Raw genomic sequence first — 16,688 nt, forward strand, 5'->3', positions numbered from 1 at the left:
CCTGATTTTTTTTTTTTTTTTTTTGTCAAAATACTCTAAGAATTAGATTAATTCTTAATCAATTAGAAATGAAGACAAGTATGTTTCCATTATTTTCATATTTCCTATTTTCGATGTTAAATTGGAGTAATTTTTATTTTCATATACGTCGTATAAAGAAAGTCAAAAAATTTTAACTCGAGATTATCATAAATCTTCAAACTTCAGACTTCCCTTATTTCGAAAAACACATTTTTGAAAAGTATCCGGGTGAACCGGAGTATAATTCCCTTATTCGCCAAGTTGAGATAACGCGCCAAAGCTGACAACCTCCAGCCTGATAAATCTATTATTATCTTTCGTCTTTATTATGCGCTATGATTGGACATCTGCTCCCTCACTTTTGAGCATCTCTCAAAACACAACTCAAGACCGTTGTTGGCGAGTTGGCGATTTTTAAAAATTTCGCAAAGCAGGGGGTTAAACTCCAGTCGTACCAAATATCCGTCTGTCTGTGACAAAGATAGTTAAAAAATGCTTTGAGTCAGACGGATGAAATGTTGTATACGGTCTTCACATCAAATTTGTAGACCTCTGTCAAATTTTGACTGAAATTTGATCAGAGGAAGTCGGTCTGTCCCGCTGTTTCAATATAAGTTAACATGATAATTGCAAAATGAACATAGCCAGGATAGATAAAACTCGGTTACACGTATATAACATCTATTGTGGCAACACCTATCAAATTTTGAAAAATTCCAATGGAGGGTTGACCATGTGTTGATCTGCACTTTCAGAAGCACGTGAAAGCTGTGACTCAAAAAAACAATGGCTTAAATATATCAGATTTGGTATGAAATTTTGTATAGCTTTGTGTCAAATTTTTGTTTCAATCGTTTTGATAAAATACGTCTAAAACGAAAATTTGGTTTTCGGATACTATCACTTGCATACCAGAAATCAATCGCCAAAAAACTCGCCAAGGATGACATGACAGATTCAATGAAAATGCAAAATTCAAGTCGAAAGCTAATATTTCTTATCTTTGTATCCCGATTCCTGGCATTTTCTTGGATAACACCTTTATTAAGGAATATTCGAGAAAGTTTGGGGGAGACTACTTGGAATATTTTCTATTTTGCCGGTACAATGATATTACCAATGGGCAGGATTATCGGTATATATATTCTTCCGCTGTTGTCTTTAAACCTGAATGTTTTAAACCATCTTCGCTCTTTCGATCGGTGTAATTATCAAATGCAAAATTCCAACTTCCGTTTCGGAATCCAAGAAATGAGGTTGATATTTTTATGTTTAAACTGACTTATTTATCGGTGAGAGAATAAACCCAAGCACGAATAGATAGCAAAAAACCGCTTTAAAGAAAAATCACTCTTAGACGCACATTTCCATTCTTCAAAGTATATTTTAAATGAGGTAACTCTAGCTGCTGTTGCTGCACTATACAAAACATAAACACTTTTTTTTTTATAAATAGAAGTTACCGGATTATCTGTTATTACTTATCTTTGGAATTATTGTCGTTTTTGAAAATCCTATTTTAGAAAAATTCCGAGAGAATTCTAACATTAATATATGGGAAATAAAATTTATCTATCTCTTTAAAAAATGTAATTTGTGATTTTTGATTTTTGCAATATTAAACTATAACTATATGAAACAGTATGAGGGGATTTATTCTTTGATCAATAAGGTTTTATCAAATTTCCAAATGATAGTAAAAATTAAAAAAAATGAAACAATTAAGAAAAACAGTGAGAGTATCTTTCCAAAACTTTCTCGATACTCTTTAATACAGTGCCATGCCCTTTTCTCGCATAAAATTGTGAAATTTGGGCACGGCCTTCGAATATATGGCATAGATTTTCAAAAAATAGTTACGAAATATTGATCTTTGGCATGAATTTAGCCTTTTTACTGAATCTATTGCATGATCTTTGGCATGAATTTAGCCTTTTTACTGAATCTATTGCATGATCTTTGGCATGAATTTAGCCTTTTTACTGAATCTATTGCATGATCTTTGGCATGAATTTAGCCTTTTTACTGAATCTATTGCATGATCTTTGGCATGAATTTAGCCTTTTTACTGAATCTATTGCATGATCTTTGGCATGAATTTAGCCTTTTTACTGAATCTATTGCATGATCTTTGGCATGAATTTAGCCTTTTTACTGAATCTATTGCATGATCTTTGGCATGAATTTAGCCTTTTTACTGAATCTATTGCATGATCTTTGGCATGAATTTAGCCTTTTTACTGAATCTATTGCATGATCTTTGGCATGAATTTAGCCTTTTTACTGAATCTATTGCATGATCTTTGGCATGAATTTAGCCTTTTTACTGAATCTATTGCATGATCTTTGGCATGAATTTAGCCTTTTTACTGAATCTATTGCATGATCTTTGGCATGAATTTAGCCTTTTTACTGAATCTATTGCATGATCTTTGGCATGAATTTAGCCTTTTTACTGAATCTATTGCATGATCTTTGGCATGAATTTAGCCTTTTTACTGAATCTATTGCATGATCTTTGGCGATTTCTTGGCGATTAATCAATGGTGTTTAACAAAACCAAAAATCCAATCTGGGACACAAGCGCCTTATTTCCAACTGATTGAAATAAAAATAAATGACATAGAACTATAATTGTAGTGAAAAAATCATTTAAGAAATTCCATTTACTTAAGTCACTGTGTTTTTATGCTATCCCGCTTACATGTTTGTGAAAACACAAACCGAAGTAAACTCAGCTCCTTGGAAGATTTGGTTCAAAATTTGACAGATATCTACTCCTTAAATGTTAAATTTGTTTGCCAAATTTTATCCATCTTGCTCTCCTCCTTTTGTAGTAATCTTGCAACTTATTTCCGAATACTCAAATAGACAGACTTTCTCTGAATGAATTTCACTCAAAATACGATAGAAATTTACAGTTTTGGCATAAAGACCATATACCAATTTTCAACCATTTAGCTCAAAACGTTTTTGAGTTTCCTTTGTCACAGACAAACAGACAGACAGATATATATAATGCCAAAAATGTGTTTTCCGAACTCGAAGAGGTCTGAAATATTCATCAAATTAAAGAGTTTAATTTTTTTGGTAATTACAATATATGAGAAAGTAAAAAGCGAGCATCATGTAGAAATTTATCCAATGAACTTGTTATACAGAGATTATTTAGAAAAGGAATCCTATTCACCATTGTATCCGCCGATGACGTGTAACTGATCTTCCAACACCACCGCAGCAAAATTGCTTCTTGCATTCAGTAACGGAATGTGCTGGACCCAAACATTCTTTTCTTCGTCAAAGCGTTCCACTTAAAAACAAAATCAAATACTTTTTGTAAAAATATATAAAGAAATTGAAAGGTGTAAGTTATAAAGAAATTAAAAAATATATATATTTAATGTGAGATTCATTCAATTAGGTTCTCATACTGAAGATGCACTATAAACTATGGACGAGGAAAATATTTCTATGTAATATTATAAGCTATAAACGGCATATACATTTCAGGCAGATGAAATCATCAGGAAAAATTAGAAATTGCAATTCTAATCTAATTTATTTTTAAAATATTTTTTTATAAAGCTGCAGTAGCAAAGAAATAAAAAGAAAATGTTTATCATTTTTATAATAATTATTAAAATCGGAAACAGAGAAATGTTATTTTCTTGACATAAAAATAACTAGCACAATAGAGCACTAGAGAAATCACTCGGCTCTTTTCGCTATATCTCATAGTATGGTGAATAAAGCTCCAAAATTTTTACAACGATAAAGACGAAACCAAATACCAAATTTCATTTGTCTGTGTTCTAATGATAATTTTATAACTTTACCGTCATCTAATTTATAACTTTAATTTGTGTTTCTGAGTTATTGAAGGCTGATTTATTAACAAAGGATGCATGAACAACCTCCTAAATAAGATTCCTCCCAAACTCTGACAGGTATCTGCAAATTTGATGAACTATATACTCATCTTCGAGCCTTTTCTCGTTGCGTTTTTGGATTTATTGTGTCTACAATCCAAAAAATATAATTCCAAAAATGCTTGGTTTATTGCAATCTCGATTAGATCTGAAATTCGAGGATTAATCAAAAATCCCAAATGATATTTTTGATGATTAGAATACTTTTGTTGATGCTTCATATACATGTTTTTAATATTCGATTGAATGTTTTCAATATTCCATTGAAATTATTGTATATTTTCAATGTTCTATTGAAATAATTTTTCTTTAAAAGGGATATTTTTTGGAAAATATTAATATATTTATTCTGTATTTGGTACAATAATTGCGCCCTAGGTTTACAAAAACATCTGATTTCTATTTATATATTTTAAGAGACTTCTAAAAATTATTTTTGTTCCAGAAATTATTTTCGAGATTTTTAGTTTCGATTGTTGTAATCTTAATCCTTTTCAATTTACGTTGTATTATGTTATCTATTGAACACACACACATTCAAATGCCTTGTTTGTGTTTTGTTAAATGGAAAATTTATTATATACCGAACCTGCCATTTCATCATAACATATTTTATAGAAATAATTAGAAATTGATTCAGAGAAATGAGAGAGAAAAAAAAATTCAGTAGATTCTCATCATTGACATTCCTGTATAACGTGCATTCATATGAAGCAATAAAGTTATGAATAATTTTAATATAAATAATCAATCACACTGCATTATACATATAATAAATTTAAAATTTTCGATGTTTTTAATTATTTTTTTTTGTTTGGAAAAACAAATGTATGATCTTATATATTATTTATGTATGAATAATGAAGCTGATAATTTATAGAAAGAAACATTTCACTAACGATGTTACAGATCAAAAACATATTAAAACTTGCATTATTTTGTCCGATTATGCATATACCGTGTAACGTGATTCCCTTTTGTGCGTAATCTATCAACCATTATTATAAAAGAATCTTAATCTTTGCTGCCTCTTTGAATTTACAAAAAGTTGCACAAACTTTACAACGCTTACACAAACTTACTTTACAACGCTTACAAAACCTACTTTACAAAGTTACACAAACTTACTTTATAGTGTGTCGATATTATGTTTAATCCAATATTGTTATTTACGATTGCGTCTTTGTTTTTCCTTACCTGTTCGCAGTCTCATTTCACCGTTGAATCCTCCAATGACCAGTAGTTTTCCTTTGTGAGATATGAGAACCTGACCACTTCTTGGTCCTAGCATATCAGAAATGAGCGTCCACTGGTCTTGATCAGGATCATACATTTCAACGTTTTTGAGTACTTTATAACCATCAAATCCACCACAAACATATACTTTACCTGATTGGCAAATCATAAAGAGTTTCCATTATTTATTATCTTAAATATAGTAGCAGTTATTTATTTATGCATTGCAATGAATTCGATTTAACAGATGCCAAGTCATAAAAAAAACATAAAAAATGTATCCATATTACATTTTTCAAATGGCTATCTTATCATTTTCAAATGGATGGATGTAATACGTGCAAGATCGTTCAGCATTGGGCAGGATGTTGTCTCATACTGTAATGTGAAACTTTGCACTTTTTCCTTCTTTAAAGTACAAAATAAATTCCAAAAAATTAATTAAAGTAGCTTATTTGACGCTTTCAAGTGAATATGAATTCCCTCTATAATGAGTACAAAATGCTTTTATAAACTGCCTAGCATTAAGAGAAAATGGTGAATAAAGCTCTGATACCTTGTTAGTTACTTAAGTTTACTTTACACTTAAGTTTATGCATGCATTTTATTAATAATATGATAGAAATTCATTTAATTAGAATAAATAAGTGGGCCTGAAACTAAAACTTTCGACACAATATTTAGTCATTTTTGCAAAATATTTAGTTATATATGATTGTTGAGTAATATCATAACTGACACACTAAGCTATTTTCCTTAATATATTTAGGTAACTTATAGCAAACTTTTAATCTCTAAAATGCAAGTTAAAATTGATGACTTTAAAAAATAATTTTTTTTCCGTAAAAGAAAGTTTAAAAGGAAGAAAATATAAACTTTTGAGAATAGATAGACTTTTTAAATGCAAAAAGAAAGAAACATTCCTATGATGTTAAATTAATTTTGTTTTGGAACTATATTTAAATGTATCTAGAAAAGGTAAAACTATATATTATATCATAAGATGTGTTATATGAATTGGAATTTTAGAAAAAGACGTCTCTGCCCTATATTCCCTCCGAAATGTCTTTGTATATTTATTAAGTGAAATGATTAAAGATGGGCAGTACTAAATCACAAACCGAAAGAATTTCTATTTATTTGAATTCAAATGTTTTATTTTGCATCACATTTGTATACAAAGATTCTGAATATTGTTACATATTTAAAACGAAAATGTTAAGGAACCATTAAATTTTCATCAAAAATTTCTGAATAGCATATTTAAATGATCTTTTCATTTCCATAATTGGTAAGCTTATTTCTGAAAGCAAAGAATCTAAACCTAATTATATTGATAATAATCATTTGCTAGTAACCGATTTAAAGGCTCTTTAACGAATCCCCTTAATTTAACTGAACAATAAAATTCATTGTACATCTCTTTAATTATTTATTTAATTGTTTATAGCAGCTTCAATAAGACTTTTACTTTGCCATAAATATATTTGAAAAGCAATACGAGTACAAACATTCTAAAATTTCCACTTTAAAGATAAAAGTGTTCAAATAAGAAGATTTCTTGCCATTGTGTACTGTTCCGGAGGCATCGCTCCTCCTTTCATTCATGCTTGAAAAATACTTCCAGCCTCGTGTTCGAGGATCAAACCGTTCACAGGACCTGAATCTTTCGTCTCCATCGTAACCTCCAAGAGCGTACACCATCCCCTTGAACCCCAAGGCAGTGACGTAGCAGCGAGGTACTTTCATGGAGGCCCTGCGGTACCAACGACGCTTGTGGATATTGAAACAAAAGGTAGTATTGTGGCAATACCGACCATCGAAACCTCCGATCACATAAATTAATATACCTAGTATTACGACACCATGATAAGCCCTGTAAAAAAATAAAATATCAGAAGAAAAATTTTATTTTTTTGAAAATGTACAAAGATAAAATCAGTTTTGGGTATCAAATATATAACCGTAGTTTTCATTTTAGGCTTAAAGTCTTGGTGAAGATTAGATGCATCTGTAGTTGGTCATAAATTTTTTTACCTTTAATTCTAATTAATAAAGCAGCATATTAAAGCAAAAACTTCCTGTCAATCATAGACAAAGTATTGTTTCAAATATTTTTTTTTGAATGCTAGAAAATATAGATACGGCCTTGCGGCGATATGAAGAGCATTAACAAGATAAAAAAACAAAAGAGTAAGATGAAATGAAAAATAATTATGCTTTTTGGTTGTTGTAGTAACACTTGGTGAACTCTAGACGATTAAAATAAAAAATAAACATTTAAAATGACTTTCATACACAACATTTGAGACAACACTAATGTATAGCTTTCCAGTTTGATAACCTTTTTCGAGCAATCATCAAAGGTCTTCCCTCGGCTAGCAATTATTTGAAATATTTACTTTCGTATAGAGAAAGTGTAGTAATCCTCAAAAACTCAAACTCGAGATTTTGATCGACTCTCCACGTTTTAAACCTTCCTAAGTCTGAAAAACATATGTTTGGAAAATGTCTGTCTGTCTGGAACAAAGATAACTCAAAAGCGCTTTGAACTAGAAAGTTCATATTTGGTATACGGTCTTTACACTAAATTCGCACATTTCTTTCAAATTTTAAATAAAATCTGGGCAGAGGAAGTCCGTCTGTCCGGCTGATCGAATATAAGATCACACAATAATTACAAAACGAAAAGAGCAAGAGATATAAGATTCGGTTAACAGATTTAACAGCTATAATATAGACACCTATCAAATTTTGTGCCAAATCCAATAGGGGTTGATTGTCTGTCGGTCTGTACTTTCATAAACATGTAAATGTGATGTCCCGAGTCAAAGTATCGTTTCAATCGATTGAGAAAAATGCCCATAAAACACAGATTCGACTTTCGGCGACTATTAACAGCATACTAGGGATTAATCATCAAAAATCGCCAGAAAATTATGTCAGAGAGATATGGCTTTCCTTGCTCTTTTTGATGGCCTAAAGATTTTTTCTCACAATTATTAGAAATCATGCTAAGAGCGAATAAGTACAAAAAGTCATCCAAAATATCAGGACTTAGCCTTACGACTACCCGCATGCTAAATTTAGTGATTTTAAATGTGATAGATTTGTCAGGACATCGTTGTCACATACACAAATACTACCTTCAATAAGAATGGAGGGTGGCGGATAGAAGAATGCCTCCATTGGTTTTTCCTTTGGGTAGTAGAAGGGAAATAAAATACCTTCCGCGGACCAACAGGCAGACGTTCAACCTCCCCGGAGGCTCAGGTAACTCTCCTCTTCCGGCCGTTTTAGACACTTTTGGACAGATCTAATTCTATCGCACTACTGGACAAGACAACAACATCAACAATAAGAATGGATTCATGAAGAAGGGCTCATTAATATAGGAAATACATTCTAGATTGGATTGCATGGAGTAATACAAGACGTGTCAAAGCTTTCAAGTCATTTTTTTTTTTGAAATTCTTCAATTTACGTATGAAAAAATTTTCATGAAAGCAAGACTTGAAGAATTGTCTTAAAATATGTCAAATAATCGTCTGAAACCAAATGTTCTTTTAATTGTCGTAACTTCCACCGATGAGGCATCTCAGATATGGGAGTGAGAAGTTTTCGGTATGGTTATTGGTTCTAGCTTCCAATTACATTAAAGCTGTATTTTCATTTCTATTATAGGGCGTACGTCTTTGAAGCGAGGTTAGACTGTACCCGGGGATGGCCATTAGGACTTAGTTCTCACCTCTAAGTTGATGTGATAGTAGTTATGCTCACGAAGGGAGGAGAGGGATGGTAATTCGAATATGTGGTTATTATTATTATTGCTTCTTTTTTTTAAAATGTATTTTCTAGTTTTGAGATTCCAATAACAAATTTTCAATGAAAATAAATTGCAAAGCTCTTATATTCCTGAATAATAGTAGCATGTTGAAAATCTTAATCATATTAATAATTATGATTAGAAATATTATTAATATTAGAACATATATTAATGATTTTCTCAAATCTACTCATAAGCTTCAATACTTAGCTTTTGAAATATTTAAAAAATTATGCATTGTTGAAACTGAATGAGTTGGCCTTTTTTAGGATAAATACACGCAGTTTTCGAGAAATTCTGCAGACAGAGAAGATTAAAAGAATGTATGAGGTTACATCCAACGAAAAAAAAAAGTGTTTTTGCACGCTATTCAATACTCTTTTATTCACATTGCAACCATTAAAACTTTCCAACCATTTCAGCTTAATGTGCATCCATGCTGCCTTCGGTATCTATCTTCAAAGGATTCTTCTCAATTCTCAGCATGATCTCAGCATTGGATGAAAGGATTATTGTCCTTCATCAGAAGTTTATCGCCTCAAAAAAAAAGCGATATTTAAATGCTAGACTTGCGTGCAAATATCTAGACTGAGCGGTTGTAGCCTGTAGCCATTTCAAAATACTGCTTAAACATGCTCATTTGATTAAAAAAAACCCCCAACAACTTAAGACTGCATTTTTTGAAGAGCTGTCACTACATATTTTTATTCACTTTTTAATATATTAATTAAAATGCATAAGATAAAGGTGGGATTTGGATGAATTTCCTTATGAAGAATGTACTTAATTTTATTTCGTTTACTCTTTCTTTTTTTGCTGTTAAAAAATTTAATCTCTTTGATTCTCTATTCTCTGGACTAGCAGAATTTTGAAATAAGAAATTGAAAGTTAACTATTTATGTCAAATGACAAATTTTATTTCGTCAAATTAATAGATGTAAATATTTTGTCTTCTTTTTTTTTTCGACAATAATTACTCAAAATAAATTAATCATAAAATGGATGTGTTATTAATAACAAGAAAAAGAAACTGGAGTTAAGTGGTTTAAATCCAGTATTGGTTTCGCTATCCAATTCCGTTAAAAATCAGCCAAATATAGTGAACCCAAATCTTCTAAATCTTCCGTGAATCACACTTCTTTTAACGGGCTTGAGAACTTGAAGAGTGTATGATTACTTGCGATTTCTGAATGGATAACGAATCAAATTTCTGAAATGCTTCCCACAATATATCCCATGAAGGTTCAAAGCAAGATGATAATGCAAATAAACCAACTTAAAAAAGTTTTAAAACTATTGAAAAGTTATTTTAAATGCAAAACTGCTGATCTTTTTACCAAGATATATTTTTAACCAGCAAAAAAGTAGCGCGAAACCACTAATCTTTTGGAATTTTGGAGAAATTTAATCCAGAACAAAGCTTTTAATCAAGTTATGGAAAAATCTTACAAATCAACGATTCGAAATATTTACCTTTTGACAAAGATATTCTGAGGAATGTAGAACCATCTCTTCGCCTGCGGGAGGTAGGCTTCAATGGTGACCGTAGGTGCATTGCCGCTCCATCCTAGAACCACAAACAACAGACTGCTGGGAGTCTGAATCAATTCCTTGTCCTGCTCTGGAGGAACTGTACGTTTTACTCTGTGGGGGGTGAGTTTCTCGGGAGTTGGAGATCTGAATGAAAATAGTTTGAGACATATTTGATCCAACAATAAATTATACAACAACTCTTGTCGAGCACATATTTGTTGCGTGAAATTTTACACGTCAGAGTTATTTTAATTGTTTACGTTTAAATTTTCAAACGAATAAATTTCATTCATGCTGGATTACTCCCACCAGGAGCACCTCAGATATATCTTCCGGCATAGTGTTTGGCTTTTGCCACCCAAGTGTGTACAGAAATGGTGGGGGTCGGCTACTGCTTACCGATGACGGGACGTGCTTCCCATTGGAAGAATTATACCTTGGTCAATGATGGCCCTTAGGACTCAACTTTAGCTCCTGCCAGTATTGCTGTTACGACGGTCCACACAGCCAGATAAATCTTAATGGTGGGTAGGAGTGGCCGGTTATGGTTTATGTTTGATTGCTGAAGAGAATTGGCTGTTATACCATAACAACGTACGATTCACAAGAATTAAAATGAAAAATATTCGCACAAATGATAAAAACAATTTTCAGATTTGGAAAAAGAAGAAGTGAAGGAATTAATCAAAAATGACTATTGAGAATTATCAAATGAATTGATGGCCTTATTAACAGACTTCAATAGATATTGAAAGCAATGATATTGACGAAGGCGAAGATACTTTAAAACGAAAGAAATGTACCAGATAGTTAGTTACAAGCAAATTATTTATAGATGAATAAAGAAACTTTTTATATTTAAAATTAAATAAATGTAGGTATTTTATAACCTTGGTCAATGGTTACTTTCAGCACTTTCTAATTTTAATTTTCCATTTTTTTCCCCTTAGAATTATAACTTTTTTAGGTTGGATAATTGTGTTATGAAAAAGTTGATAAAAATATTCAACGGCGAAAACCATTAGGTTCAGAATTAAAATTTGGTACATAGCTACTTTTTAATTAATAGATGTTCGCTAAAAAAGGGTGTCTTTCAAAGTCTCTGTTCGATTTTTTTTATTGAAAAATAATCAAAATTTTAGCGTTTTTCCTCAATACATTATGCGTGTATGTTATTGTTTTTATAATTAGATACAGTGTTTGAAAATAAAAGACGAGCGAAACCTAAACGTTTTTTCTGCTAGAGCATTTCAAATAAAAAACATTCAAATCTTCTTTAATTACTTTTATTAGCCCTTTTTTAAAAGAAAACAAAATAAAAAATAAGCAATTTTTTTATTCTACAGACTTGTAGTTTGAATACTTTTTAAACTGCTTTCGTTAAAGTTTGATCTATAAGCTAGTTCTATTTTAGCAATCTTAAAGACAGTAAAATGAAAAAAAATTCACTAATCAGAGAAAGAAAAGGAATCGAGCACGATTGCATATGCAATAATTTATCTAACAAATCAGTCAGTTCTTCAAGGCAATAATGTTTTTAAATTAAGCATAAATGTGATCAAATTTGTTTATACTGAATATCATTAAAATCCTTCAACAGCACATTAACTTGAGAATGGGGACATTTATTGTCAAAAACTTGGTGTCTAGGTTAATAGAATGACCATTTGCTTCATTTTGAGATCGATTACAGCGGCATCTAATGATAAACAAAGGAATTAGCATTGCTATCTCAAAAAATTGATACAAAGAACAGAAAATAATGAATTATAAAATTATAGAATAATCTGGATTTAGTGCGAAAAGACACCTTGAATACAATAATGCAAAGAAAAAAACGTACATTTTTTGGTCGCGATTTCTAACACTCTTATCCCCCCCCCAAAAAAAAAGAACGTTGAAAATAAAGCAATACAATTATTCATCAGCAGATACTTTTATTTTCAGTGTTTGAAATGCTCAACATTATTTAGATCTGCTGCTATCGTGCGTTGTTACTTCGCAGGTTTGAAATATCGCTACAAAACAAATGCATATTTTACACGTTTTGTGTTCTGCATTTTGGTACTCAAAATGCCTTTTCATACTATATTACGACATTCTAGAATTTTGTAGTTGTCTATATTTCCATGTAATGTTCTATTTTCGAGACAGGAAAGCTTACTCCGTTATTTACCGCCAGGTAGCATTATAATCAATCTCACCGCGTTGCGCATGAATAATTTATTATTCTTAGTTTGTAATAATAGATGTCGCTGTTCTTAAATTAATATAGAAGTAGAAGGACTTTAATTCACAGCCTGTAGTTATCAAACAAAATATTTACGCTGATGAAAAATAAAAGTTAAGAATGTTATAAAACGATATCGCTTTTATAATTTGTATTTGGAGAAATTTTATATTTGAAAATAACTTCGTTTCTGTCAAACTTAGCAAATTTTTAAGCTCTTACAGTAAATCTTTGTATCCAATCCGTAGCTTCGAAAATATTGGGCTAAGCATTTGAATCCCCATATTTTCGACTTGACAAACCAGCCCATGGATGGCTATTGAGAAGATCATCTTCTGATAAACTCTTATGTCTTCATGCTTTCTGAAAAATTCTTTAATGGTTTCCGATAGAAAACAGTCCTGAAAAGTGAATAAATTCTTAGAAGTTATCACTGAAAAAAATTTATACTGAAACTATATACTTAACTTTACTCAAACTTGCATAATAGAACACAATAACGCTAGTGGAAAATAACTATGGATTTTGGTTTATTACTATAGATTTTGAAATCAATCCTTTAAAGTGCATTTAAGTGTATTATTATACCATTCTCTCAGCTAATTAATCATTCAATAGTAAATTTTGAAAATATTCAACATTAGATTTGATTCCTGCACTGTTATGAAAAATAACTGTATCTTAAAATTTTTATCTTGCAAATAATTCCTATGAAATCACTGAAGCAAATTATTGTAATATTATATTTTCTGAAAAGATTTATAAAATTTTTTGAAGAAATATATCTTGCTGTTTTTTTTCCTAAAAATCTTGTTCATAAATATTCATATATGTTATTCATAATATTAATTTGTAAGCATCTCAATCTATCAATATGATTAAAATAAATAATCATACGCTTATTGTAATGTAACGAAATTCAAACAGCTTTTGAGTGCAGTATATTTATTCTATTTTATGAAGAAACAAAATCGATCTTTTGGAAAAAGAAAGAAAGAAAGAACGGGGGGGGGCATTAAACCTTAACTGGGGAAAAAAGAACGATAGTGAATTAAATCATAAATAACTAGGCGAGAATCTGCAATGAGTGAAACAGACTTGATACGTTTTGTTAAATAAGTAATTGGGACAAAAAAATGTCTATGTAATTTTAAGAAAGGATTTAATTATTTTGTTACATAATCAAATGCTAGATGGCAGCACGACTTGCATAAAAATTTGCTTGTATAACTGGTTTATGGTGTTTATTATTATTATTATTATTATTGTTATATCTTCTTTAATATATATGTAAATACTTTTTATAAGATACTAAAAGTTCAGTTCTTAGTAAAAAAATGTTCGCAATTTTGATATAACTTCAGATATTTATGAAAAAAAGTTTTAAAAGCCATTTTCTTTTTTTTTTTTATCAGTGGCAGAACAGCAATTGTTAGAAGTACTTATGATTACATTACTGCATATTTGAATACTCATAACAATTATACTATACAAAATACAATAAAATTGCAATTGTTTCAGAAATATAAGATATGTATTTACCAATTCTCCCAAAAATCTTGATGTTTTTTTTGTTTTTTTTTACCGTTTAATTTCAGAGTGTTTTGAATTTCATTCACCATTGGAACATTGAAAGGCGGAATAATTAGCATGGAAAAAGTTATTCGTGCCATCCTTTATTTTAATAAAAATTTGCAAATTGTGATTCCAAACAAAATCATGCACCTTCGCAAAATTCATAAGAGTTTTTATTTTTTTACTTTTTTATATACGAAGAGAAAGTATGGAAGAAAAAGTATTATAATCTGCAAAAAAACCAAATTCTGAGATTTTTATGAATATCCAAGTTTCAGGTTTCTTTGATTCCAAAAAACACATTTTTGGGATTACATTAGTTTGTCTGTCTGCCCGTTTTATCTGTCTGTCTATGAACAAGATAACACAAAAATGATTTCTGTTACACGGACAAAATGTGGCATATAGTCTTCACACCAAATCTGTAGATTTTTATTAAATTTTTACGAAAGCCATTCAATCCGGCTGTTCGAATATAAGTTAAAACTTCAAAAGAAATAAAGCTAAATGGATAAAATATATACAGATTTGTAATATATTTGTATATATTTAAAATGTAGGCATCAACTATAGTAAATATATAAGTAAATGTAAAATGTAGGTATGTATAAGATTTTAAATAAAATCCATCAAGAGGCTGACCTTTGTTGGTCTGTACTATCACAAACATGGAAACAGGAATAATTTTTAAAAAGTAGATGTATGACATTTGGTGTATGATTCTACGACTAAAGTTGTAATTACTGAGTAAACTTTTCATTTCATTCGGTCTGAAGAAAACGCTCAAAATACACATTAAGCTTCCATGTACTTGTGTATTAACCGCATCCCAACGATTAATCGCCAAAGATTTCTTGCTTATAGGCTTTTTTAAAATTATTGTTCTCCACTTGTACACGGTTAATAATACAGAAGTACAGTTTTAGAAAGGATGCTAGAAAACTTCAAAGAGCTTACTCTCACTGGTTTTTGAATATGAAAATTCAGACATATCAAACAGACTCTTACTTGATTTTATAAATCAGCCATTAAATTTCAATCTAACATACTAAACGTCATTGCAAATTGCAAATGAGTCTGCTTCATTTGTTATAGTTGAAAAGGGGAAAATTAGACAGTATGGTAAAGATTTCTGATGAAAGCCAAGGGTGAATGGAGGTTATGCCACTAATTATCATACCACTGAAGAGAAGTACAAAAATGAAAGGGAAAATTTATTTAAAAGGAGGGGAAAATTAGCAACCATCCTTTTAAGTTCCTCGTATTCTTTTATAAGACTTGGTCTATAACGCTTGTGTCTATGTATGATACTATCTGATGCTTCTGAATGGTTGCTCCCAAAAATACAAAATGCTCCTAATAAAAAAAATACAAATAAAATGCTCCCAAATATACAAAATTAATTTTTACAGTGTCTGTTTGTCACAGTTATAAATTTATTTCTTAAAATCATGATTTTCATTGATAATACAGAATAAATTATCTATATAAGAATATTTTTATGCCTTTCTAACTTCAAAACGATATTTTTTATTGATGCCAATTTGATTGTCATGAAATTTGTCGCTAATCTCTCTACATATATTGATAATAATGATTCGTACCTTTCACAATAACTTACATGTCAATTAACATACTTAATGCTTCGTTAACCAGTGTGAGAGTGTATACCTTAAAAGAATCGTTGAAAAAATTGGGAAATATTTTTTGAAGTTTCACTAAATTGTGAAAAAGTGTAATATAGTATGATTAAATACCGCTATTTGTTGACACATTTGATCTAAAATTACTTAAGGAGGAAAATACTGTGGTAATTAAATTATAATATAATCCAAAGGATTATCCTTTTAATTACCCCCCCCACCCATATTTTTAAATATTTTAAATTAAGTAAAGAATACGAAATTACCTTGAAGATATTGCGCTGATCTTTAAAAATCTCATTTCCGGAGCATGAGTATAGACAAATGAAATTTTGATTCTTAAGACCTTTATTGATTTCTATGACACAACGGCCATCAATATCAAAACCATCAAATATGGATTTCCAGTTCTCGAAATTTTTTGACAATTGATCAGAAGGTAATTGGAGCAAATCTAAAATAATTCTGCATATATTTTCATCAATAAAATGAAGAACGGAAGATGTGTGTTTTTCAGTGAGATTTTCACTTATCAAATCATTCTGAATATCCGGTAGAACAGTTACATCAACTTTTACTTTACTTTTCACAGTTTTTGTTTGAAGAACTGACTCCAAAACTTTTTCCAAGGATCGATTTTGAAACAGTTTTACTCCCATGAGATGTTACAGAACTATTAGTTTTGAATGAAAAAT

At 30.3% G+C, this 16,688-nt stretch overlaps 1 protein-coding gene across 1 annotated transcript; it reads right to left on the reverse strand.

The window, feature by feature from the left end:
* Positions 1-3,203: 3,203 nt before the first annotated feature.
* Positions 3,204-16,294, reverse strand: LOC129962927 (kelch-like protein 10). The gene is made up of 5 exons (XM_056076929.1): positions 16,260-16,294; positions 10,486-10,689; positions 6,752-7,062; positions 5,148-5,339; positions 3,204-3,331 (listed from the first exon to the last, which is right to left on the reverse strand). The coding sequence occupies exons 1-5, from the start codon at positions 16,292-16,294 to the stop codon at positions 3,204-3,206; spliced, it is 870 nt and encodes a 289-aa protein (XP_055932904.1).
* Between the last annotated feature and the right edge of the window lie 394 nt (positions 16,295-16,688).

The sequence above is a fragment of the Argiope bruennichi genome, chromosome 3 (assembly GCF_947563725.1).
Source record: "Argiope bruennichi chromosome 3, qqArgBrue1.1, whole genome shotgun sequence".
NCBI lineage: Eukaryota > Metazoa > Arthropoda > Arachnida > Araneae > Araneidae > Argiope > Argiope bruennichi.